The sequence below is a fragment of the Takifugu rubripes genome, chromosome 2 (genome assembly GCF_901000725.2).
Source record: "Takifugu rubripes chromosome 2, fTakRub1.2, whole genome shotgun sequence".
Classification (NCBI taxonomy): domain Eukaryota; kingdom Metazoa; phylum Chordata; class Actinopteri; order Tetraodontiformes; family Tetraodontidae; genus Takifugu; species Takifugu rubripes.
In genome coordinates this window covers 3,625,243-3,650,275 of record NC_042286.1, presented here as the reverse complement: position 1 = coordinate 3,650,275, position 25,033 = coordinate 3,625,243, and the positions used below count along the sequence as shown (strand labels likewise).

Genomic DNA, 25,033 nt, shown 5'->3' with positions numbered 1-25,033 from the left:
AAACATGCGCAGCCTCGTTACAAACCTGCAAAGTAAGATGGCGTCCAAGTCCTAAAACAAAACGGCAGTTTTACATGTTGTGATACGACATTGAAACACAACTTGAAGGGTTTAATATAAAGATGGCCGCTTCCAGATGACGGACAGACATCACTCACCATGCTGACGGCGCTCATTTACGCCTCGTTACTTAACACACAGGACATATTGTGGCTCTCGGGCGCGTGGGGCCGCGTCGATGTGGTTTCTGGTGAACAGCACTAAACTTTAGAACAGAACAAACGTCACTAATGGTCACAGATGTGTTGGATTACGGCGTCGGACGAGCTCGGGTGGCGCCGAGGGCTCCCGGAGCGCAGTGCCAACACGCACGTTTATAGTTTACACAGGCAAAAAAAAGAAAAACACGGCATCCGTCACTTTGCAGCAGCCTATACATGAACGTCGTCCAGTCCGGTGTGGAGTAGTGGGTGTACTGGTGGCCAACACCAGCAGCTAAGGGTGCCTGATGAGGCGAGGATGCTCCTCAATCGCCAGGATGGGCCCGCCGTCCTCTGTCTTATCTGATCAGTCCCGCTTCTTGTCCCGCTCCCCCGCGGCCTCTTCCACCTGGTGCCCAGGGAAGGCGTGGTGGTAGAGGTGCCTGTGATTGGCTGCTACGTTATACAGCTTGTAGAGAGCCTGTGGGGGGCAGAGGTGGGTACAACAGTAGTTACAACACTTACACTTGATTTACAGATATTTGCACTGAACATGTTCTCTTACCTCATTTGTGCTCCCCTGTGGATGTGTTAGAGAAGGGAGGAAAAGGAGAATATAAGGTATTTGACATAAAACATAAGGGAAAACAGAGCGTTGCTTAAAATACGACCGACGCCCTCTAGTGGCCGGTGGAGCCAGTACAAGTCAAATAGTGTTTGTGTAATTCTTAAAAAGGAATTAATCAGATTTAGTTTGGACTAGGAGAGCTATAATCATTCTAATTAAACCAAATGTTCTCCTGTCAGTGTCAGTCTGTCCCATCAGGTCAGGGAGTTACTGAGACTTGTTAAATATCAACTGCTGCCACTGCAGGGATCATCTGATTAATCAATCAGCAGAAACCTCAGGGCTGAATCATGGAATGTAATCAAGTCTAATGTAATTCAGCCAGGTTCGCCTGTTTGTGTTGTTTGTTTCCTTGTTTTTATCTTTCTGGAAGGGACAAATCTCCAAATGTTCCCATTTATCATAACTAACAGGGTGGTACGTTCTAATATGCAGTATTTTTTGAAATCTTCTGTTTATTTCCTTTTTTTTCTTTTAGGTTTTTAAATCAAATTTGTTCCGATTCTCTGACCTGGTCCCACAGCGCACCGGCCACTTGGTCGATGACGGCGCCGAGCTCCCGGTACTCCCCGGAGTAGCGGATGTAGGCCCAGGTGCAGAGCGTGATGAGGGCCAGGCCCAGGATCATGTTGCACAGGCTGGCGATGATGTCCACGCCCACGAAGCCAGTGATGCCGGCGGCCACGTACATGACGAAGATGACCACGAACAGAGTGGCCGGCGTGCGGGCGGCGTGAAAAATGTTCTTGGAGTCATTGTGCTTGATGTACTGGACAAACACCTCGTCGATCTCGCTCTCCAGCTGCTGCAGGTAGCGGCGGCTGAACTCTTCGCCTCCCATCTTCTTCACGCCGCGGAACACCTGCAGGGCCTCCTCCCGGATGGCGCCGTGTCGCGCCTGCAGCTCGTTGGGGGCCAGGAATGGCCGGTCGCCCCCGCACACCTGGAAATGGATGCACAGAGAAGGGTTAAAGAGGCGCGTGGAGCTTCAGTTGAAACCTTTTCCCTTCTTTACTTACATCCTCCATTTTCTTGTTGTACAGATCCTTCGCAGCAGCGACCGCCGCCAGATTGTTGGCCTCCGCTGTGGCCTAGCAGGAAGACGGGAATAAAGTGGCCAATTATTCCATAAAAGCCTTCATTAAAAGCATCTAAACCAGGCTTGTTTGCTCAACGTGGCGCTGCTCTACCTGCAGCATGGACTTGGGATGTGGTAGCTCCTCCCCCTGGTATATTTTGATGTATGCCTGAAGGTAAAGGGACGTAAATAGGAATCCTTGTAACTGGAACTTTTGTGGGCTGGATAAACATTCCCCTGACCTTGAAGTACTCCAGCAGGCCTCTGCATGTGATTTTGCTGCCGTTGATCTCCTTCACGTCGATGTTTCGGGGGCTGAGGAGCCACGGGACCAGAACCTTCAGGTTGTTTAGGAAATCACCGTCGATCTCTGGACGTGGAGGAAAAACACAAAGGATTAGGATTCTCTAATCAGACACATCAACACCTGAAGGCAACAGGGCTGTCCGGCTGGAGCGTTTTCCGTGTATTTCTGCACCGTACCTACGATCCTCCCATCAAAGTTGGGGTTGGTGGCCACTTTGAGGCCGGGGTGGGGCATCAGGAAGCAGGAGATGTTGGTGAAGCAGGAGTGGATGTGTTTACGCACGTTCTGCAGCTCCTCGTGCTGGTTCTCCGAGATCTGCGGCACAAACGCGGCAGAGCGCAGCGCGTCGGTTCGGATTAGGTGGTTCTGGAGGGTTCTGTGAGGTGTCACAGATGTCTGCAGCGTCCTCACTGACCTTCAGTCTCTTCTCCAGGAACTTCATGCCTCCCTCCTGTCCGTAGGGGAACTCGTACGGGAAGCTCCAGTCCCGGACGAGGAAAATCAGGGACTGAGAAGGACACGGAACCATTTGACTTTAGTTCTGGTACATTTCTTGTCAACCCTTTGGAAATGCCGTTCCCTGACGTTTTAAGGAACTCTACATCCAGGAGAAAATGATGGATGGTACCTGAAACGGTTTGAGGAACGTCTCCTCCATGGCAAGTCTGCCGTACTCGGTAAACAGCTGCAACAATTCAGTGTTTTATTACACATCCAGTCATAGACACGTTCTAGACTCTTCAACATTAGTGGAGATTCTAAAAAATGCCTGTATTTGAGTGACTCTTCTGCTCACCATATTTGATTTTCCACAAACAGGTTAGCATGTTAGCACTTATACCTGCAAATGCTGAAGGTCGTCCTCTTGTACATTCTGAGAGATGTTGTAAACCTGAAAAAGACAATTTGTTTCAACAAATTACTCACAATGTGTGCAGTGCTTCTATTTAATGCGAGTAAATTATAAATGTAATAATAAATAACGTGGAAATAAAGAACATAAGGCCAATCAAGGATAAACTTTAGCAAGAAAGCTAACAGCTAATGTTTGCTAAATTGAGAATGCCCTTTGCTGGGCAGCTAAAATAATCATCAATATTGATGAGCAGTGCATATGAAGCTTGCTGACCTTAAAAGTATTGGATGTGTTTCATTTTTTGGACAAATTGAGAATTTTTAAAATCAAAAACATAGCATTGTGCTAAACTCTACTATCGCCCATCAGTCCTCTGGGCTCTAGGAAAGCTTCCACAAATCTGTTCTGATATGCTAATGACTGAAGGGACGCCGGGGTGGGCCAGGTGAAGGTGGCCGTACCTGCATGGAGCTGATCATGGTGCTCAACGCGAACACGGTGGCTGAATCCCTCAGCGTTGACTGGCTGTCAAACGTGCCCTGAGTGTCCATTAGCAGCACGGCCACCTGGAAGAGCCAAGACGTGAGGACGCCGTCCCCTGCTGCATGAGGACATGTGTGGAATTTAATGGTTAGTTCACCTTTCTACCATCCGGTTTGTCCACGAGGAAGACTTCGCTCCAGATCTGAATCCCAGTGGTCTCCCTCTCCGAGCCCCCTCTCCAGGAAAAACCAGTCAGAGGCTCCTCGTTGTCTCCCAGCCAGTCTTCTGACGCCTGAGCACACAATGTCCACAATTTTCTCTAGAACTTCTCCCTTTCGTGGCAGAAAACCTGCTTATGCAGCCCTTATGATAGCGTAAAGGTGCCCCCCCCCACCCCACCCCTGTGTGTGGCCCTGCAGGAACAGGAAGTGCTCGTCAGTGCTCGTCAGTGCTCACCTGCTTGTACATGTAACGCAGCATGAAGTCCATGAGGAAGGACTTGCCCTTCCGGAAGGCTCCGGCCACGGACACGGCCACCACCTCGCGGTCCCTGACCTCCTCGGCCAGCAGGATGCGGCTCAGCGCCGCCTCGTCCAGCTCAAAGGTGTGGTCGTCTTTGACCAGCAGCACCTGAATGGGCCGGGCCCGTCCATCAGGCTCCTCCTCCTCTGAGCTCCAGTCGTAGACATTTTTGTCACTGAGGGACCCTGAAAGTCAGAGAAACACAATAAAAGTCGACCCCATTGAAACCCACCCACATCACCAGAACCTGACAGAGACCAGACAGGAACTTTGTGGTCCATTAGGTGCAGAAACAGGAAATCAGGGTTCATTACTCCTTCCTGTTAGCTCTGATCAATAATATGGCCTCCGTGCTCATCGCTCTAATGATGATTCACGCCGTGACCACCTGATCACATCGTGTCCAATCGCCTCACTTTTTTCCAGCACTTTCCAGGCACTGACTCGGATTCCAGCCCCTGCTATGTCATGCAGACCGGACTCAGAGAGCCTTTAACTCCATTATGTTTATTTAATCAACTTTGGTTTGGTGGCTAAACTATTGAATGTTGATTCTGTAAAAAATAGGATCCCATCTGGACAGTTCAGTTCTGCACGTTCAGGGTTGTCCTGCAGGGTGCCATGAAAGTCTGGTGAATAATTGAGGGGGGGGGGGGGGGGGGGGGGGGGTGCGAGGAGGGCCGTCAGTCGGGCTCCTGGACTCCAGCAGAGGCCCGGCTGACGGCCCCGCCTGGTTAAACTGATCGGGCTGTGTTTAAGTGAAGACGTCAGCCTCTAAAGTGGGTCAGACCAGATCAACTCTAACATGAGTTCTTCCTCTGATGCAGCCCTGCAGTCAACACCCCCCCAGCCCCCAACACACTGGCACACACACACGCTCTTATCCTATTTAAAGTTAACATGAGTGTGAGAGGGAGGTCACAGCCCGTGGAGGATGCTGGATCATATGGGGATGATAATTGGGACCCAAATGATGCTTTAAAGAGGATTTTAAAGAGGTTTACTGATGCAATATTACATAATTTGAGGGCAGATGCACCACAGAGCCCCTGTGATACTTCAGTGATCATAATAAAGACAGGGTGGTGTGTTTGAGGCCTTTGGGAGGGGGGACAGAACCGCCCAGTCGGTTTCCACTGTGCTTATTAAAGACATCTCTCAAGACGTAATAAGCATTTTCTTAAAAAAAAATGTCCGCTCGCTTCTGCACGACTGGCCCGTAGTCACACACGAAGAGAAGGAATCGCGTTGCTTCTCTCCCAGCCAAGAAGATCGAGGTGCAGATAAATGCACATTTGCCACGAAAAGGCGAACAAGCCCTTGGTGGTGGAGCCTGAAATAAACATCGATTCGGGCAAGGTCCTCGCCTCGACGGCATGATGGAGAAAACAGATCTGTGCGTCAATGAAATATGAAATGTTGTACGTACACTCACCCCAGCTGTCTCTGTCTTTACGGTGTTTCGACATGATGCTGTCCGTGTGTCCCTCTGTTTCTGCGTTAATAGGCGACCCTAATGGGTAGTCATAGGTGTAGGGAGGATGCCCGAGATCCACCGATCCTCGTAAAGGAGGACGATGATGGAGCTTTTATTCCCAGCGCGACGCAGAGCTTCAACACGCAGCCAGGGGGCGCTGATGTGTCCCTGTAGGGAGGAAGCCTGATGATGTCGGACGGGAAAAGAAAGTGGTTCCTCATTTACTGTGTACTGTGTTGAAGCGTAACCGCAGGATACGTTTAGCATTTCTGGTGCAATAGTTCTTGTGTGGCGTTTTTACATTTTTAGGTTTCACCACAAGATGGCGACACGTACAAAGAGATTGGGAAATTTGATGCATTCCGGACCGTTGTAGATACTCCCGGATTTACAATCCGGACTCGCGTCATCGTGGAATATGGGTCCGACAGAGGCGTTTTAATTCAGTACAGTACGACAGAATATTGTTTTAATTCAATAAATGCTTTTGATACACAGCGTCGGTGCAAAATGTTATTCAGTCATTTTACAACGTTGTGTTAGGGGTGTAATATTTTCGAGGCGCCGTGAACGCAGCATCAGTAGCTACCCTGCTACCCCAGGGAGATTAGCAGCACACTGTTGCTTTTCCTACGGCTGATTGTTTTGGAGTGAATCTACCAGGAAAACCTGATATTATTCAAAACTTTACCAGTATTGTTTGACGGGCTAATCCGACGCCTCTCTTCACACTTTATCCGGGAGGAACCGACATGTCACGGGCTGTGCTTAATAAAAGTATGCGGGAATTGTGCTGTTAACGACTGCCATTGAAGGGGACGGGGCGATCAGCCTGCTGGAAGTTTATTACCTTTTCTTCGATAACGACGGGGCGCCTGTGTTTTTTTTCTGCACCTACTCGACGCCAGCCTACGTTTGATCGTCTCGGGGATCTTTAGAAATGCGACTCCCACTCGCCCGCGACGTGTGCGTCGAGAAAGGTAGTTACGACTTGAGTTTGGAGCAGTAGCGCGGCTAAGTTATGGTTTGCTAGCATTAGCCGATCTGCCCGAACGCCGAGACAACTAACTCCCGGTAGTTTGCAGGCTAAGTTTAGTTTGGCTGGCCTCAGTGGTCACACCGATGTTTTAACAAGTTGTTCTACTAGTGATTCCTCTTGTTGGCCTCTCCTTTGTTGCCTGCTCTAATTGGGAAACTGTCTTTTGAGTGATAAATGATATGTTGGCTGACAGATAAATACCAGTGTAGCCGTCTGTTCTGGTTTTCCTTCAGCGTCACAAGTTAAATATTTGTCAGGTTGATGTTGTCTTTTTGGTTTTTACCCAGTCTTTAATTTATTTTTTGCTGATCTGTTTCCAGCCTATGGAGCGCGCAGAAGGATCGCCTGAATCTCAGTGTTCAGATTGAATCCAGGACCCACAAACAAGTTTTCATCAGATTTGATCTACTCGATGTCAAAGATCCACCATGGATATATTTCCTCGGCCTAGTGGAGAAATCCAGAGGAGGAACCCTCATCAAGACTTTGAGCTCATCCAGAGGGTTGGAAGTGGCACCTATGGAGACGTGTACAAGGTATAAAGGAGTTGCTGAACTGGGGAGATCCGAACACACAACCAGTGGTGCATCCCAGTTGTGTCGAGCCACGCCGCTGCCCTGGATTTGACACTTTAATCATCCTCTGACATTAGACAGTAATTGAGGGCCCATTTCAGGGCCCTTGAGAGCTCAGCGGGGGGTTCCACCCGGGTCGTTGCAATTTATAATGTTCTGAAAATGCATTCAGAGCTTAGATTAAGATCAACAGATTAACCGGGGTTCCAGTTCCGCTTTAAACCAGCTGCTTTTCTTTGAATTAGCCAGTGAATTAACTGGTAGCTGTGTGCAGCTCCGTGTCGGTGACACGGAACCATTTCCTGAACTTATTTGGTTGGTCACACCGAGTGATCAGTGTTTGTCTGTCTGATGGACGTTGATGCTTCATGGGAGACGGCGCCGGTCGCCTCTGTTGCAGAAGACGCTCGCCATCTCTGAAGCCGTGGTCAGTAACTGGAGAACTGAAATAGTGTGTGAGTAGGTAGAGATTGAGAGGACGTGAACGCTTTATTATTTAAAAAATCGTCTTTGGAAAAACTCCTCACAGACTTTTTCCCTTATTGGGGAGCAGTTTTGAAACATTCCGCAGTAATTCAGGAGCTTTCTGAGATGTTTATCAAATATTTAATTATAGGGCTGCTTAAATATCAGCTTTCACCTTCCCTGGTTTTATTAATGGAGCCTTTTTGCAGTGAAATATGAGAAACCTCGAAGATAAACAGGCTCATTTATCCAGGTGACCCCCGGGTGGCTCCGGCGAGGTGTTTTCTCCTGTTTATCCGTCTGCCACAGGGTGTGATGGTTGAGGCACTTTCTCGTGGTCACGCTCTTCGCCCCCTCCCTCCACCCACACACACACACACAGCACCCCACCCCCAGACGGGCCACTGGTGGAATGCTGCGCCTGGTATTCTCCCACAGCTTGCAGGCCATGGGGCTGCAGCAGGCTGAAATATGATCAGGCCCCTGTCTAAACATGTGTTCCTCCATGGGTGTGTTCAGGGCTGCGCTGACAGAGGAACCGCTTCACATGGGGAAGAGTCCTGCCGTGGCTGCTGTGCTGGGTTCACTTTGAATGGGCGCAGTTTTGATGGACTGCATCCCGGTAACTTATACGGTTTTTGAGGTCATTTGTGCGCCTCTGGAAGCAAAGGTGCGATTTATTGATGCGATGATCGGCTTTACTGTCGTGACCACGCGCTGCCTTTACATAGAGGACATATGCTTCTGGAGGAGACAAAATGATTTAGTCAGTCTCAGAAACTACACTACCCACAATCCTCAGGCACTTCTGACCAAAGAAATGTTAACCGACAAGGGAAATTTGGCGGCTGCTCGTGTTGGTGGTAATTAGTCTTATGACACTCTCACTACAATTATCTGGGGCCTTCATCCGTGCACGCACGCATGCACGCACCTGTTTATCCTCTCTTGTGTTTGCTCGGGTGTCGTTGCTGCTTGAATGCTCCTGCTGTGGTTTACGCTGTCATTGGCAAATGTGATGTTGACCTTTGACAAGTTCCCCTTTCTGGGATCACTTCTCAGGTTGAGTAAAGACTGCTTTGGGGGCAGGTGCTTGATCTGAACAGCGTGGCGTGCTGAGCCGTCTCGCCGCAGGCAACGCTCTGGGAACGACTTGCTCGGACTTCCTGTGTTGAAGCGGGTCGCGATGGGGGGGTTTCGGGGTTTATGGTTGATTGAGCAGCTCGTCTCAGATTAAGGAGCATCCCATCTTGACCTGAATTCACATGTCAGATCAGCCTACTTTATGGTATTCGTGTCCCCCATGGGGACGGACGTGGTTTGGAAATGCTTATCAGCGGACTGTTGTTGTGGCTAATGATCAGCCATGAGTATTTCTCGCTCCACTTCTCCAACAAAACCATCACCCATGTGACTTTTATTGGATTAATGCTTATCCAGGCTGAGGGCCACTGTCTTTAGCATCAGGTTACACAGTTCTCAGGTTGGGTTTTGGAAAATAAAGTTTCTCCCTCCAGTTACCCCATCAACACATTGTAAAATCGGGATTCTTTTTGTACAGCCACAGCAGTTTGTGCAAAAACATGGGATCGGGAAGGTCGGGAATCCTGCTCTGACTGTCTCCTGTTGTGTCTTTCAGGCTCGGAACATAAAAACAGGGGAGCTAGCTGCTGTGAAGATCATAAAGCTGGAACCAGGTAAGAGAAACCGCTGCCCCACCGGACCACAAACCACATCTGTAATCGTGTTGTGACTGTGAGGTTATGTAGTCTGACCTACTGACAGAGATCTAGATTACTAGGATTACGACGAGAGCTTTACACCATCAGAACAGACGGAGCGGCGCTGAAGAGGAGGATTAGCAATATTCTGCAATATTTCTGCTCTGGTTTGGTTCTGGAGCCGGTTATTTACAGGGCAGATGCATTCTACCTGTAGAATCAGAATAGTGTATGTGTCTGGGCGTCTGTATGTGTGTGAGGGAAGATCAGGAAGAATACCTCCATATTTCTTATTTAAACTGATGGGTTTTTCTAACAAATGTAAAAAAAACCTGGTATAGACCTTCCATTTTGAAAGATACTGGCCAGTTGCTCTTTAGAGGAGCTGCACCAAATGATATCACACCCAACTTGAGCACATGATCATGTAACACCCACACAGAGTAAAGGATAGTCGTTAATTAGAATAAAAAGAGGCCGAGAGAACTGTGAAAGCTGGTGTAGAAGAATAGTCAGGTTTTTCTTGACTTATCTTTAGTTGTTCTGTTCATATTTACATTATTTTATCTCTAATTAAACAAAGATCTGCCCAGCTCTTCCTCCCTGAGCTTCAGGTAAACAGTTTTTGAGGTGGACCGCGTACTCAAACTGGTTTGACCGGGAGGAGTGACGCTTGTACGAGAGCAGGGAGCGAGGGAGGAGTGCCGAGCAACCCTTCCTACCAAATAAGAGAATAAGTTTTAGCTCACAAGGCAGAGATGACTGGAAATGATCCGCATGATCGGATCTTATCAGTACCGACGTCTCCGTCCAGCGTTCTGTATCACCAACGACTGAAAGTCACATGACTTTCTCATCTTCTCAGTTTTGTTGTTGTTGTGATACCAAAATATGGATTTTTCTCTTCCCGAGGAGAAAAGTCCAGCCTCTGTTTGGGGTCTCTGCTTGTTTAGATTTGGTTTCACATTTGGGTCACATCAGTCTTCCCTCTGACATCTTTATGTCGTGTTTTTTTACGTCTCTCTCTGAACAAAATGCAAATTAAAAAGCTCAGATGAGCACCAAGTGGTGGCATGTTTACTCGCAGCTTCAGGGACAGGAAGTGGCTGTGGGTTTTCTTTTTCAGTTTATTTTTACCAAACTGAGAGATGCGTCACTGAAATCGTCCGTCTCACATTTTTGTGGGTCGTGGCTTCGAAAGATGCAGCAGCGGGAGGAGATTCTGTGCAGACGTCCTTTATCAGAGTCGACCGTGTGAGTCAGACTCAAGGCTCCAGTTTCCAAACACATCTGTTGGGTGCAAAAGCTAAAAAAAAAAAAGTAGCCTCCTCATTTTGATTTATCTTCAGGATTAGTCGCATTACCTATTTTCTGTCACTGACAACAGATAAACTAAAACCCAAGTCAGCCGTGTGTCAGTGTCTCCAGACTTCCCTTCTCTTTGTGCTGTCAGGACCCAGTTTATCGCGGTGCCCCGACAGAAACGGCAGCATTGTTCTGCTTGAGGACGCGCGAGTTAACCCGATAAACTGCACTTCCCCAGCCCGTCGTTAAGAAGCTGCGGCTTTGTTGTTTTTGGCCTGCAGCGGAGGCTTGTGTAACGGCAGCGAGAGGCATTTATCGGGCTTTTATCAAACGCTCGTTCATCATTCCGCTCTGGTGACGGGTCGATGTGACGTGACTCTGCGTTTCGCAGGTCATCCCACCTTCATGGCTGAGTCAGAGGCATTGTTGTTGAATATTACCTGCGCAGGCTAACAGAGAGTGAACCGACTCGTCGCTGTATATTCACGCAACAATTTAGGGGGAAATTGCCTTGATCATCGATATTGGGAAGTGCACGTAAGCGTGCGAGTCCAATTAATATGTAAAACTAAGACGCCCAGATAATGTGATTAATAAAGAGAAGTGTCATTTACACACGAGATGTAAAAAGCTGTTGGATTATCCGTCGTTACCTGACGGAATAGGTCGACCAGGCTTTATTCACTGGGAAGATGCCTGTCGCCGCTTGGTGTGGTGGAGGATGACATGGTCCCATCAGTTTCCTCCAGAGTTGCATGTAACCCGGGACGAGGAACCAATTCTTCCGAGACGCCAGGGTCTGGTTTTGAGCCGTGGTCGTTTAAGCTGTGCATGTACACAGGCTGACGGGTGCTTTTGGCCTGATTGAAACCGTGGCTGCCGTTTCCAGCGCTGCTTCAGTTTTAAAGCCTGACAACGGAATGATGGAGCACCGTAGCTGGCAGCCCCGCCGGAGTTAAACTGCTAATGTCTTCCAGGGTTTGTGTGTCTGCATAATTGGCAGCAGCTGGAGCAGATTTTTTTTTTGTTTCCCTACTTCCTACTGGTCGGATGTGTCGTAGGGCTCCGCCGAAGTCGAAAACAACCAGGATATCTGCTCGCTCCGCATAAACTTTCAAAGCACAAGGTGTTCCGTCCAGTTTGGGATTCCACAGAGATTAGGGGAAAATTCAGTGAACGTGATCAGAAAGGCAGAACTAAAGCCGATGACCACGGTCTCTTCTACCCAAAAGTCTCTCAGTTTACATTGGAAAAGATGAAATTAAAGGCTTTTTTTCCACGTCTGTGTTTTTTTTCTCACTCTTTCCAGGGGATGACTTTTCCATCATCCAGCAGGAAATCTTCATGGTGAAGGAATGCACACACAAGAATATTGTTGCCTACTTCGGGAGCTACCTCTGGTAGGAGCCATCTTAAAACACTGTCTGTGACGCCTGAAATTGTCACTTTGTGTGTATTCCCATACAGCCGTGTGTGAAGCATGACTCAGCCTATTGAACCGGGCCCACCGGTGCTGTCTCAGGCCCTTTAGTGCCAGCATGTGTCCTGTGTATGTTGCGGCTGGTATCTGAGAGGAAGTGCTTAATCTGCCCACAGCTGCCTCCAACCTCCAGCAGGTTTAACAAGAACATGAGCCTCTGATGTGTTTTATGTGGCTCTCGGCCCAGAGAGACACACGTGTTGTATCCCAGCACACAAAGGACAAACTCTGGCTATAAAATGTAAATGGGCGCCACATTTCACTTGATTAACGGTAAAATGGGAGAGTAACTCTCCGGATTCAGATTCACTTCTGTGTCCAGGTTTGAAATGTGGCGCAGTTATGATTTCCTGATCCATAAACATAACGCTTGAAAGACCAAATGATGGCCTTAATCTGACCAACTAGACAACTGAAGTGTGTAAACATGCTCGTCTGATTAGTAATCGAGTGGTCCAACTGACCCCTGAAATGCAGCGGATGTGCTTGTGGAGCATCTCTGCGGAGCTGATTTGTTTACATTCAAATCAATGTGTGTGTACACCGGCTCCTATTTTTGCCTGATGGCGGAGCACGTTGCAGCCATCTGGCAATGCAGTGCATGTGGGACAGGAAGTCACCTACAAAATACAATTTTCTGTTTAGGGCAGGGTATTTTTTAGCGGTTTCATAGGGATCCGCACTTACAAAACCCATTTATATGAAAAAAATAAACCTCATACACAATAAATAATCTGTGAATTCAACCTTGTGCGGAAATGATGGAGTTACGTACTAAAGAAACACGAATCTCAACGAAAACAATTGTGTGGTGTGCGTTTCATACACCAAAAAGTGGTAATATCGTGCAATCGAAAGTAAGTGCTGGAATTTCACACCTGAAGACACAGCCGGTGTATCTTGGCCGAGGACAGAGAATCACATCCTGTGTATTGTTGGTGTAAGACCCACAGATAATGCCATTGGAAATCGCTTCGCTCCATCATGTGTGCGCCTTTAGCAGGGTTAAAGTGCGCAATGCATGTGCAAATACTTCACGACCCCCTCAAACAAAACCATCCAAGAAAGCCATCGTATCTGTCCAGCATACGATACGTAGGAGACGAACGAAGCTGAACAATTATCCACCCACCTGTTGTAAATGCCGGTCTGCCGCCTGACTCCAGTTGACTATCATGTGACGTAATAGGAATGACCCAAAAGGCGGCCACCTTAACTTGCTGAAAAGACAAATATCGCCCCCTAGTGTTCCGGAGGACAGCATGTTATTTAATGTAAAGCAGTGTAGTAGTGTAATGTAAAGTAGGACAAGGACCGATTCCGACGAGACGGCAAAGTTCAATTCTGAGTATAGCTTTTTAAGCTGTGCACGTGAACACACTGTCACAGTCAGACCAGACTCTTAGCTTTTAGATTCTGGCCCAGAGACGAGGTGAACATTTGTGTACACCATTTTGAAGTGCTTGGCTGTATTTACCCTGTAGTCAGCAGAATATTTAGCCAAGCGTTATGCTAACGTGGTGATTTGGTCTGGTTTCCTCAGTCGCGAGAAGCTGTGGATATGTATGGAGTACTGCGGCGGAGGATCTCTGCAGGACATCTACCACGGTGAGCTTCACTCTCAACCAGTTAGAACATTCCCATCCCAAAGGTGATAACGTGAACGGTCATCATGTGATTCCAGTGACGGGCCCTCTGTCGGAGCTCCAGATAGCCTACGTCTGCAGAGAGACTATACAGGTTATTGCTTTGCTTTTGAACATATCTTCAAGCTGGGACATTCAGGCTGAATTTATTAAACTTTGGATCATTCTTTACAGGGTTTGGGATATCTGCACAGCATGGGCAAGATGCACCGTGACATTAAGGTATTGCTCTGCTGTAGTGTTATGCCACATTTTTCACTCTTCACAACAGTTTAGCTGTGAAATCTAAAGTCAGAAGACTCGACATTTCCCCCTCGAGCCCTTTTTCCTCACCTCTCAGGTGTGTCGGCTGAAGACACCAGAAAGGTGTAACGGTCACAATTTGTTGAGTCACTGTAGCCAGAGCGAACAGTGTGTCAGGAGCCCCCGTCCTGCCTGTTATCATATAAGGTCAGGGTTGGACCTGTTATTTCTGCTCGGCTCGACACAGCGAGCACTTCCTGTTTCCTCTGCTCTCGCTGCAGGATGCCACCAGAAACGCTGCAGTTATAGATGGCAGCAAGAACAGATTTCAGCTGTGGCTGATTTTGCAGAGAATGTTCAAATTAAGAATTGAGAAACCGATGAGCTGCAGGGTTGCAAATGCTACGCAACTATCACTCAGAATATCTCCAGTCATGGTTACAGACCTTTTCAAGTTCCTCAAATTGCTTAAGTGTATTAAAAACGATGGTATTTCTGCAGGGTGCAAACATTCTTCTAACAGACAAAGGAGATGTAAAATTAGGTAAGTTATTAACAAGTTCCACTTCAGCCTAATGTCACAATCTGTTTAAAACAAACATCCTGTCCCGTTTCATTCCAGCCGACTTTGGAGTCGCGGCCAAAATTACAGCTACTATTGCGAAACGAAAGTCTTTTATTGGGACACCTTATTGGTGAGTGGACTGGACGTTTTTATCTGATTTTTCTGCTGACTTGGCCTGCTGCTTTTTACAAAAAAAACCAGTTCTTCTTCATCAGCCCTCCCCTGTGTCACCTCTGAACTCTCTTCTGTGCAGGATGGCTCCAGAAGTAGCCGCGGTGGAGAAGAACGGTGGCTACAACCAGCTGTGTGACATCTGGGCTGTCGGGATCACGTCGATAGAGCTGGCCGAGCTGCAGCCGCCGATGTTTGACCTTCACCCCATGAGGTCTCTTCAGCTACCTCCAGCCTCTCTCTGCAGCCATCCTGTTGTCTTGTAGCTCCTCTAACTCTCCCTCTGGTTTCCTCAGAGCTTTGTTCCTGATGTCAAAGAGCAGCTTCCAGCCTCCAAAGCTAAAAGACAAAAACAAATGGTGGGTGAGCGGAATGTTAAACGAGCTGTTCTTGGTGAAACGGTGCCGATGGGCTCATTGAAAACCAAACCGTCTCCTCTTTCAGGTCCACCAGCTTCCATAACTTTGTCAAAGTGTCCCTCACCAAGAACCCAAAGAAGAGGCCCACAGCAGAAAAGCTTTTATCAGTAATGTTTCTCAACATTGGATCACATCTTTATGCTTCTGTGTGTGCACACATGCACATGCTGTGTGTTGGTCAGTAGCATTGACTCGTCTGTTCTGCGGCAGCATGTGTTTGTGGCCCAGACTGGTTTGACCTGGCGGCTCGCCGTCGATCTCCTGGATAAGATGAACAACCCAGACAACCACCAGCCTTACAGCGAGGTGGACGACGACGACCTGGAGGTAACGCCCTCACTTTAAGGTCACAGAAGACAGCGAGGAAGTAAAAGCTGATGACATATTTGTTTTGGTTGCAGAAAGTGATACATTAAAACCAGCCCCTTGTTGATCCAGCAGCACTGAACTCGCTTAACGGCACAAACTGTTTCAATTATGTCGCAATAAGAAGTTGAACTTTCCCGTCCCCTCTCCCCAGTCTACTGCAGCACTCTGGTTCCCACTGGAATCAGCGTCACAACAGTATGGGAGCCAAAGAGGTGGTACCAGTGGCTTTTTAAAAGATCATTGTGCTGTTCTCCCCCTGACAGCAGCAACACTGTTGGCTGCGGTGAATGAAACCAGCCCTGCAGGCTGTTGACTCCCAGCAGCAGAGCAGACAAGTCAGGGGGTGCATAGTAATGTGGTGATGCAGACCTGCAGCACAGAGGAGCAGCTCAGCTCTGCATCACAACTTTCCTGGAGATAAAAGTCACAATTGTGTCGAGCAGCTGTAGGAACCGCTGCGCCCACGTTACATAATTCGAGCCACTTGTCCGGTCCCATCGCCAGGAGCTGCTTCCTTATCTGAACATCTCTGCCTGCTTCACTCTCTTTGTTTCAGCCTCTGTCTGCAGTCCGACACACCATCCGCTCCACCAACAAACATGCCCGAGCTGAGAGGACGCGCTCGGAGATCGACTGTAAGTGAACAAACACCCCGTTCGACACCAGCATCAGTCCCGTTGTCAGCCGGGATAGTCATCTGGCCGCCAATCGGAGGGTCATCCCCGTAATACAGAAGCACTGGCTGGCACTTTTCCAGTCTGGAGTGTAATTATAGCTCAGGCCTTCATGGAAGAAAAAGTGGATGTGCATGTAACTTCCTCACAGCTCATCAGACGTCAGCGAGCCTAAATTTAACAGCCTCACAGATGTGTGTCTATTATTTCGCAACGCTTGGGGAAGCTGCCGTTTGGTCGTGTTCGTGGTGCCGCGTCTGAACGTTTGGCATTGTTCCGGAAACTCAAAAGTTCATCGTGCAGTAGATGCACCTTCACGGTTAGCTCTGCTTTCGCTTCTCACCGTCACATTTGACTTTCCTCTTCTGCATGAAGCAAACAATGAGGCAGACCAAGGAAGGCCATGCCCAAGTCCTAACCTCACTGGGGGACACAGGGGGGATGCAGGTTAGTGACAGCGTAGTGTGTGTCTGTTTGCCATCCCATTCCCAAGATTCTGCCCGAGTAGAACAAAGTAGCGAAAAGAGGTAAATGTGTGAAGGTTTGAAGTGATACTAATGAGAGGAGGTGCATACTGAGCTCATTGACATATTGGTTCCTCTTACAATTAAATAATATAGTGAATAACTAATCAAATCCTAACATGACTGCGGTTGATTTTCAATTTTTCTCACATTTAATATTGGAAACTAACCTCGTTGGTGGTGAATGTATTTGATTTAAAAGGTCCAACATTCCTCAAACCTGACTAAAGAACAAATATCTGGGCTGTTAATAAGGGATACAAGCTTTCTTTGTCAATAACAAGCCGATTACATGGGAGAATGTTTGAGCAGGTTGTTGCCTTCGGCTTCATAATTAGAGCAAGATTATTTAAACGGTCTCAAAAATGAGTTTTCTGGTTCCTCAAAAAGTCATCTCACTGTTTCTGTGAAATGTTTAGGTCTTTGCATCACAGTCTGATCATTTTTTTTCTTTGAGAATGAGTGTTTTTGCAAGGCTTATACCCACAACACCGCCGCCCCCCATGTCATGTTGTGCTGAGCTCTGGCGCCCTCTAGTGGACGATATTCCTGTTGGACGAATTAAAAAACAATATTTTCCTCTTCATTTACAGTCGACAAGCTGCAGTTTGAACCTCCACTCCGGAAGGAAACAGAGGCTCATTCTGAAATGGTGATCATAACAAGTTTAAACTTACCGCTGCTCTGTCACCACCTCGTGTTATGTGCGAATGAATGAATAATTGGATTTCCACATAAAAAGGGCTGCGTTGTCAGTAGTCTATTTTTGTGCCTTTCCACAGGATGTGAGTAAAGATAATGACTTTCCTTCCCCCTGGAGTCCGTTTGCAGAGGGAGGAATAACAACCAGGTAATCTATGGAAACTGTTGTCACGGGAGCAGCTCTTATTTACTTCCTCCTCTCTGTCTCTGTCTCACTCTCTCTTCTGACTTGCTTACGTCTTAGACTCAGACAAATGTGATCCCGTATGTTCTGTAATCTAATGTCCGTTGCTCAAAGTGTAAATTAGTTGATTTTTGCTGCTCATCCATGTCTCACATTAACCTGCTCGTTCACTGAAACTGCGCATGAACGTTCCTCCACTTATTTCACTTGTCCCTGTGCCTTTTGGTTGTCGCTCTCTCTGTTTCTCTCCTCCTTTCCCTCTAAGGAGCCTTCTCAAAAGCGTTGAAGACGAGTTGTTCCAACGGTAACACTAACACTGTGTGCACTGTAGCACCCTAACACCACCCATTGGCCCCCTTTTTTAAGACAAAGATTAGTTCCCACCTGTCTCATCCCACCGCCATCACTCCATTGCATAGTTTAGGATGCACTAGAGGATCCTCAGCTGGCATCTTACCAACGTGTATCTGCTGCTCGTTGGTTACTAAGTTTGACATTTGTATGGAAGAGCATTTCATATTGATGTTTTTACCTCCCACATCCATCTCCGTGCTCTCATTCTTCCCCTCAGAGTCATATTTTCTCCATCTCTGAGGAGGATTTCAACACAAACATCAGCCCCTGAGCTGTGCTCAGTCTTAGCTTGCTGACTTGTTGTTGTTTTCTTCTCTCTGCAGGGGACACGTCACCCACCTTGAAGATGCATTTGAGTTAGAAATGTGAGTGATGTTGCAAATAATTCTTCCCTTTGGAACTTTCATGTAGTTCTAAAACACAGATTTGAATTTCAGTTCCACTCTGAAGCCAGGGGTTCCCCCTCCTTTACCCCCAAAGGTGAGAGTCAAACCCCAGATTCGGATTGTTGGTTGTTTGAGCTCTTCGTCATCTTTACTCCTCTGGGACCTCTCAGCCTCGACTGAACAGCTCTTCAGATGAAATCGTTCTGAACGATGATAGAATCCTGACGGTCCGGAGGTTCCCAAACTACGAGAACGGGCCGAGCCAGGCGTCCCGGAGGCAGAGCACGCCAGAGCAGGGCCACAAGGTGGAGAACTCCTCCCCCGATTACCTGTCTGCCAGCGTCAGCAGCCCTGGCCTCCTGTCTCACGCCTCAGATCCAGGTCAGTCCCGCTGTCTATCTGACAGTGTCTTCTCTCGTGAAAGCTGACATTTAAATGAGCAGATATTTTATTTTTGCAAGCTCTCAGTAAGCCTGAATGTAAAGGTAAGGCAGCCCGACATAATAAACCTGAGCCTTGTATTTAGATGCTGTCACGCTCACGTTATTGCTGATTGTAAATGCATTCACAGCCTGCTCTCTCCTGCCAGATAACGACTCGGACGATGACGTGAACGGCAGCCCCAGACAACCGCCCAACCGCCAGCACAGGAAGGAGAAAAAGGAGTTTCCTGTGAGTCAGAATGATTCCCGCTGGCGTCTTAATGTGACAGTAACCGAATTGATGGTTCTGTGAACTTTTGGTGACCTTTAGAAACCAGCTATCAACGGTCTGCCCCCCACTCCTAAAGTCCTGGTGAGTTTCCGGAATTCTGGTAACCTCGCGGTGCCTCAGTGAGCGGGACCGTGCTGAACTGCTGTGTTTACCTCCAGATGGGAGCCTGCTTCTCCAAAGTGTTCGACGGATGTCCGCTGAAGATCAACTGTGCCACGTCATGGATCCATCCTGACACCAAAGGTGGAGCTCATAAAGAGGGTTTGTGAGAGCCGAGGTCCGTTTTTACACGCTTCCCGTCTTCTTGCAGATCAGTACCTCATCTTTGGGACTGAGGATGGCATCTACACGCTGAACCTGAATGAGCTGCATGAGGCCACAATGGAGCAGGTAACATGAACGTCTCCTTATTTTAGCATCCGACTGCCGACCCGTGATTGGTCGTTCCGTGGTTGTCCGTATCTGATTGGATTCTTCGTTCAGCTCTTCCCGAGGAAGTGCACGTGGCTCTACGTCATCAACAACAACCTGATGTCTCTCTCTGGTGGGTACCAGGCTGTGGCCTCCCCCGTGCTTCCCTGGACACTGTCATAACCCGCTGCTTCTTTTTCCTGTGTCGTCTCTGAGGGCAAAACGGTCGTTTACATCTGCACCCTGAAACAGCCCTTTCTTTGTTTTGCCACCAGAGGCCTTTTTACAAGCGGAGGGGTGCTTCTGCTCATTTATTGACCTCTGTAGGATAGAGTGGAAGCAGCACATGTTCATGTACGATACAGAAACATTAGGAGGAGTTTAACGGTTCAGGCTGAGGTTACAAAGCGCCGATGTCTGCTTTCATCAGGTTCGATTTACGTAACCTCTTTTCTCTTCTCTTCCCTTGGACACTGTCCACCCTCCTCTCGCCTGGCTTGATTTGATATTCTACTAACTGGCTTCATCAGAAGGTAATCATGCTTCACATCATCGCCACACTTCTGCTTCTGCACACCTAACCAGTCCACATAAAAGCCCGCCTCATCGCTCAGATGCTCCGGATGCTTGCCGCGGGTCTTATTTTCGTCCATCACGCCGTGTTTGTGTTTTGAACGCGGTGTAGGAAAAACCTTCCAGCTGTACTCGCACAACCTCATCGGGCTGTTTGAGCAGCTGAGGAAACCCGGCCTGGCGGCTCAGTTCCAGACTCACCGCTTCCCAGACAGGATATTACCCAGGTGAGAGCGTCCATCGGCAGACACTCCACGGGGTCAGAGGTCGAAAGTAGGCAGACTGCTTCGCCAGTGGTCTGACTGTTTCTCTCTTTAGGAGGTTTGCCTTGACAACCAAGATCCCCGACACAAAGGGCTGTCACAAATGCTGCATCGGTGAGCTTCCTCCTAACCTCTGTTTTTATTTACTCACCTGTCTATCAGATTAAACTTGGCCAATAAAGAGTTTGCCAAGATTCTTGTTTTGACTGGACTTTGTCCACGTTTGCATCACAGTGAGAAATCCCTACACGGGCCACAAGTATCTGTGTGGAGCGCTGCAGTCTGGGATCGTCCTGCTGCAGTGGTACGAGCCCATGCAGAGGTTCATGCTCCTCAAGGTCGGTGTCCCAGAGCGTGGAAAGGTCAAAGATCTTCAGACTGAGACCGAGACCGACCCTTCTTTTCACTCTCTCCTCCCGCAGCTCTTTGACTTCCCGCTCCCCAGCCCCCTGAAGGTGTTTGAGATGCTGGTGGTCCCGGAGCAGGAGTATCCTCTGGTGTGCGTGGCCATCAGCCAGGGCTCAGACCCCAGCCAGGTGGTCCGCTTCGAGACCATCAACCTCAACTCTTGCTCGTCCTGGTTCACAGAGATCGGAACAAGTGAGTCCCACAGATGGGAGATGTTTGAGGTTTGGAGAACCGAATCATTGGAGGGGTTTTGGTTTTTTTTCCCCCAGATAATCAACAGGTGGACGCGATCCACGTCACCCAGCTGGAGAGGGACACGGTGTTGGTGTGTTTGGACCGTGAGTACCTCCTCAGCAGATGTCAGCAGCTGCGCTCCTGCAGCCTCAACCTCTTATGCGTTTTTTTTTTTTTTTCTTCTTCTCTGCAGAAAATTTAAAGATTGTGAACCTCCAGGGCAGACTGAAGTCCAACAAGAAGCTGGCTTCTGAACTGAGCTTTGACTTCTCCATCGAATGTGTTGGTGAGCTTTCATACAGGAGAGATCCCGGGAAGTGTTGAGCCTCTGCCTTACCTTTGTCCCCTGACAGTGTGTCTTCAGGACAGCGTCCTGGCCTTCTGGAAACACGGCATGCAGGGAAAGAGCTTCAAGTCTAATGAGGTGAGGAACGCTGTATTCCGAAGCATTAGAGTTGTTTGCTCTCCACGTCAACACCTCTGATCCCGGATCAGGTCTCCGCCGCGGTGGTGTCTGTGTGTCAGGCTGAGGTAATGAATTTGCTGCCCCTCATTAACGGCGGGCGCCCATGTGAACCCGATGAGGACTCGCGCCAATCAAAAGTTCAGGAGATCGCGGACAGGTGAAGCCTGTTTTCATGGAAAGCGATCCGGGTCGCCCTCTTTGAATGCCGGCGGCGTCAGACGTGGTCCCGTAACGCTCGGGCCAGACAAAGCTTTGTTTACCCCCCCCCCAGGCGAGGATTTTTGAAATGTCAGCAGCCATGCAAAATTCATGCCCGATTATAATCGAAAACCGTCACACGGCAGAGAGCAGCGCTAAATTATTCAACCTTTGTCTCCTTATGATTCCTTTGAAAAGCGGGAGGGCCCGTTGATCCGTGCTCGCCTCGGCGGGCGCTCCGCGGCACACCCGAGACCCTGTTCTCCTTTAGACCTTAACAGATCAGGTCTCCCCCCGAGGCCAAGGGCTCACACCTGTCAGTTGTCATACGCCAACCGCCTCACATCTGTCCACAGGTCTTTATTTTAACACACAAAGGAGTGTTTTGAAGGGGCTCTGCAAAGTGTGTGAATCCATCCCAAACACCACAAAGGTGTGTTTCAAGGTGTTGGCTTGTGTTTGACACACTGATCTGAGGGTAAACAGCCACGCTGGACACAGACTGTGACTAAGATGATGCGTTTTGCAGTGACAGTTACCAACTAAATCCTTTTTTTTTTTTTGACAATGATTTTTGTATTAAATGGTTGACGTTTGATGTAATTACCAGCTGCATCCGCTGAGTAGAGGGGGCGCTGTTTCACCTATTCTCAATCTGTGCCTTCTCACCAAACGCTTCAAAAGTTCTTTTTTTTTTAAAAACAATAAAAAACAATATTTATTTTTAGAAACTCTTATTATTACATAATGACTGTTCACAAGTGGACATGTTCCTCTTTAATTTGTACAAAAAAAACCTTTGTCGCCTTTGACATAGTTGTGATGATTGACTTGCTTTATTTATGCACAACGATCCTCATCTTCACTGAAAACATGGTTTTACTTTGGTTATTGTTGTTTGTTCACTTGCCTTGCATTGATGTCATTTACTTATTTTTCCCACAGGTGACTCAGGAGATCTCTGATCCGAGCAGAGTCTTTCACCTCCTGGGATCTGACAGGTTGGTGCTGATTTCAGATCAGTCTTAAAAATCATAGGGTGTAAAGAGGTTCTCTCACCCTCCTTATTTCTGTCAGCCCTGTTGTCATTAGGCGGCCTCGTGATTATAGCTGTTGTCTCCCAGGTGTTATTACCTGGAAACCAGCAAACTCCCTCCTCGCCTGCCGTGTCAGGAGCTCTCGCCTCCTGTCGCCTCAGGTTGCTCTCGGTTTGCCGGGTCAGTCGGTTAAACACGACTTTTATTCGCCGATACACCAGTTGTGATTAATCTCCACTCACATGCGACTCCCGATGTCGCCGATCTGTCTGTGGCACCAGAGTTGCGCCCCTCTCTGCCCACACGGCCATGTTTTATTCACTGCCAGCCTGGTTTGCGTCCATCTCCTCGCCTCTGTAATTTCATCTGATGGAACAGGCGGTATGGACTGTAGCATCCCAGCTCACCTGTCACCACAAGACCTGGACCTGAGGACACACACACAGCTGTCCTGACCTGACTGGCGTGCCGTTTCCTGTTTTATGCTAAGCTAACAGCTAGCTTTGCTCTTCCGCTTCCATCCCCTCATCCAAAGTTGATCAGGAAATTGAATATATGGATTTTTCCAGGCGATTTCTGGTGTCTGAAGATGGGGGTGTGTTTGTGTGTCTTCCGCAGGGTGGTGGTTTTGGAGAGTCGACCTACGGACAACCCCACGGCCCTGAGCAACCTCTACATCCTGGCAGGTCACGAGAACAGTTACTGAGCCTCACGCACAGATCGGAAAGCACCGAAAACGCCTCCGTTTCGGGATGCAAAGGTCTGCGTCCAGGAAAATGTCCGTTTTCAGACAGTAGTTTTGTTGCTGATGGCGGGGCGGCGAGAGAACGCGGAGCCGCACATACAGCCTTAAGACCAGCAACGACACGCTCGCCTCGACCGATGGAGGGCAAACATTAGCATCTCAAGCTGTCACTCAGCCATTTTCCCTAGTCTGACTTCCAGACACCGTTATCTAGAGGTATTGTCGACTAAAGTGCCATTAAGTTTCACAAGTCTGGGATTGTATTAGCAGATAATGGGAGATCATTGCTACCTTGTAACGTGTAGAAATCACAAAGGTTTTTAGGGTTTGATTTAGTCCGACTAGCAGCCAAATCCAGGCAGAAACCCACCAGCATCCTGGGCTATTTAAACCATATTTATTAACCTCATGTTAACTGTGGGGGGGTGTTCCAGGACCCCTCTGACAGACAGTGACATGCAGTCCTGCTGCATGAGGATTAACTACCTAATGGACAGATTCTGAGCAGCTTTGGGTTCTTTTAATGCTGTGTAAGATAAATAATCTCACATCTCTTCAGCATCTACTGCATTTTTAGATATTTGGGAAATGTACATTTGTTTTTCTTTTTTTGCTTTACTTCCATCTTTTATAGACCTTTTACTTCTCATTATTTGCACCATGTAAGCACTTTTGTACATTTTTATTTAAAATGAAATGACAAAATAAGGGATTTTGCTAGGTTTCGTTAACATCTTTGCATTCCCTTCTCAAATTGTTAATTGTATGCTGTTTTGTTGTTTGTTTTTTTGTAATTAAAAAAACCCAGTTGTTAACGTGACTATGTGACGGGTTTGGTTTTCTTGTGAGATCACGGCTGAGCTGAGGACGGGCTCCACTGGGAGGAACCATGGTGAGTGACTCCTGTTTCCATCATTTGTCTCCTTTGTCTGCCATTCCACAGGCGTCTCCCGTCTGCACTAATTGGTCTCAGTGCAGCGCGTCAGACCCGCTGTCACATGCATGATTATGTCATGCATGAAGGTTTTGCTCAAGTGGATCCAAGGGTGGAAGAACTAAACCATCATCATCAGTGCAGCACAGACTCATCTACTGGCTGTAGTTTCAGTAAAGATTAATGATATTAACTTCATAAATGAACAAACAGCTTCTGTTTTCACACCGTCTCAGACACAAAGTCTGTTGGATGTCACAAACCCAGTAGGAGTCTAGTTTAACTGGTTTTATTTAAGTGAAGGTGTAGTTGCTTCCTATTGGGACTGGGGTGGAAAAGTAACGTCAGAGCTCAGCAGAGCTGGTCAGCACAGGAAGTCAGAGTTCGCCTTCAAAATTAATCAGAAACCTGAAGGGTTAATCGCTGTATCTCAAATGCTTTTATTAAAATTTATACGTACATTAATTAATTTTGAGTTGTCTGAATTGGGCTGCTTATTAAACTGTTCTCTTATTTGCCCAATAAAATAAAAAATAAAAGATTTAATGCAGTCAAAACGCCCATAAAAACTTATTTTTAGCGCCGTCGTTTATGACTGCCTAAGCTAGCGATGACGCGGAGTTTGGGAATTTATTTTGAAAGGCCAGAGCGGATGTCCCTGTTCATGCTGGAATAAC

General features: G+C 47.9%; 2 protein-coding genes across 9 annotated transcripts; one reads left to right on the top strand and one right to left on the bottom strand.

Moving 5' to 3' along the window:
* Nucleotides 1-97: 97 nt before the first annotated feature.
* atl1 (atlastin GTPase 1) lies at nucleotides 98-5,848 on the bottom strand. 2 transcript variants are annotated; one of them, XM_029829754.1, is made up of 14 exons: nucleotides 5,504-5,848; nucleotides 4,009-4,259; nucleotides 3,710-3,844; nucleotides 3,531-3,635; nucleotides 3,055-3,105; nucleotides 2,842-2,898; nucleotides 2,629-2,721; nucleotides 2,390-2,528; nucleotides 2,149-2,276; nucleotides 2,019-2,075; nucleotides 1,848-1,919; nucleotides 1,340-1,771; nucleotides 766-780; nucleotides 98-681 (listed from the first exon to the last, which is right to left on the bottom strand). In XM_029829754.1, the coding sequence occupies exons 1-14, from the start codon at nucleotides 5,541-5,543 to the stop codon at nucleotides 568-570; spliced, it is 1,689 nt and encodes a 562-aa protein (XP_029685614.1). In that variant the 5' UTR covers nucleotides 5,544-5,848; the 3' UTR covers nucleotides 98-567. The 2 variants fall into 2 exon arrangements, with proteins under 2 accessions (XP_029685614.1, XP_011613378.2); XM_011615076.2 differs by having other exon boundaries at nucleotides 5,510-5,848.
* Nucleotides 5,849-6,095: 247 nt separating this feature from the next.
* map4k5 (mitogen-activated protein kinase kinase kinase kinase 5) lies at nucleotides 6,096-24,242 on the top strand. Of its 7 annotated transcripts, none has more exons than XM_029829475.1 (36): nucleotides 6,096-6,328; nucleotides 6,911-7,126; nucleotides 9,270-9,327; nucleotides 11,966-12,056; nucleotides 13,680-13,744; nucleotides 13,821-13,876; nucleotides 13,957-14,004; nucleotides 14,527-14,569; nucleotides 14,648-14,720; nucleotides 14,844-14,975; nucleotides 15,058-15,120; nucleotides 15,206-15,287; nucleotides 15,391-15,507; nucleotides 16,106-16,184; nucleotides 16,599-16,670; nucleotides 17,341-17,399; nucleotides 17,530-17,597; nucleotides 17,899-17,937; nucleotides 18,311-18,352; nucleotides 18,425-18,467; nucleotides 18,544-18,754; nucleotides 18,963-19,045; nucleotides 19,127-19,168; nucleotides 19,246-19,330; nucleotides 19,398-19,477; nucleotides 19,571-19,631; nucleotides 20,029-20,031; nucleotides 20,184-20,298; nucleotides 20,390-20,448; nucleotides 20,569-20,672; nucleotides 20,757-20,934; nucleotides 21,012-21,080; nucleotides 21,170-21,262; nucleotides 21,330-21,400; nucleotides 22,586-22,641; nucleotides 23,296-24,242. In XM_029829475.1, exons 2-36 carry the CDS (start codon nucleotides 7,019-7,021, stop codon nucleotides 23,381-23,383), a joined length of 2,736 nt encoding a protein of 911 aa, XP_029685335.1. In that variant the 5' UTR covers nucleotides 6,096-6,328; nucleotides 6,911-7,018; the 3' UTR covers nucleotides 23,384-24,242. The 7 variants fall into 7 exon arrangements, with proteins under 7 accessions (XP_029685335.1, XP_029685327.1, XP_029685353.1 ...); XM_029829467.1 differs by having other exon boundaries at nucleotides 6,096-6,531; XM_029829493.1 differs by lacking the exon at nucleotides 16,599-16,670 and having other exon boundaries at nucleotides 6,096-6,531.
* The last annotated feature ends 791 nt before the right edge of the window (nucleotides 24,243-25,033 follow it).

Bases quoted from the DNA above. Each gene is read 5' to 3' on its own strand.
- atl1 (XM_029829754.1), bottom strand. From the start codon at position 5,543: ATGTCGAAACACCGTAAAGACAGAGACAGCTGGGGTGAGT. The intron at 3,106-3,530 runs GTACGGCCACCT...TGTCTTTTTCAG, and splicing joins CCATGATCAGCTCCATGCAG to GTTTACAACATCTCTCAGAA. The intron at 2,076-2,148 runs GTCAGGGGAATG...CTTTACCTTCAG, and splicing joins GCCTGCTGGAGTACTTCAAG to GCATACATCAAAATATACCA.
- map4k5 (XM_029829475.1), top strand. From the start codon at position 7,019: ATGGATATATTTCCTCGGCCTAGTGGAGAAATCCAGAGGAGGAACCCT. The intron at 9,328-11,965 runs GTAAGAGAAACC...CACTCTTTCCAG, and splicing joins GATCATAAAGCTGGAACCAG to GGGATGACTTTTCCATCATC. The intron at 19,478-19,570 runs GTAACATGAACG...TTCTTCGTTCAG, and splicing joins ATGAGGCCACAATGGAGCAG to CTCTTCCCGAGGAAGTGCAC.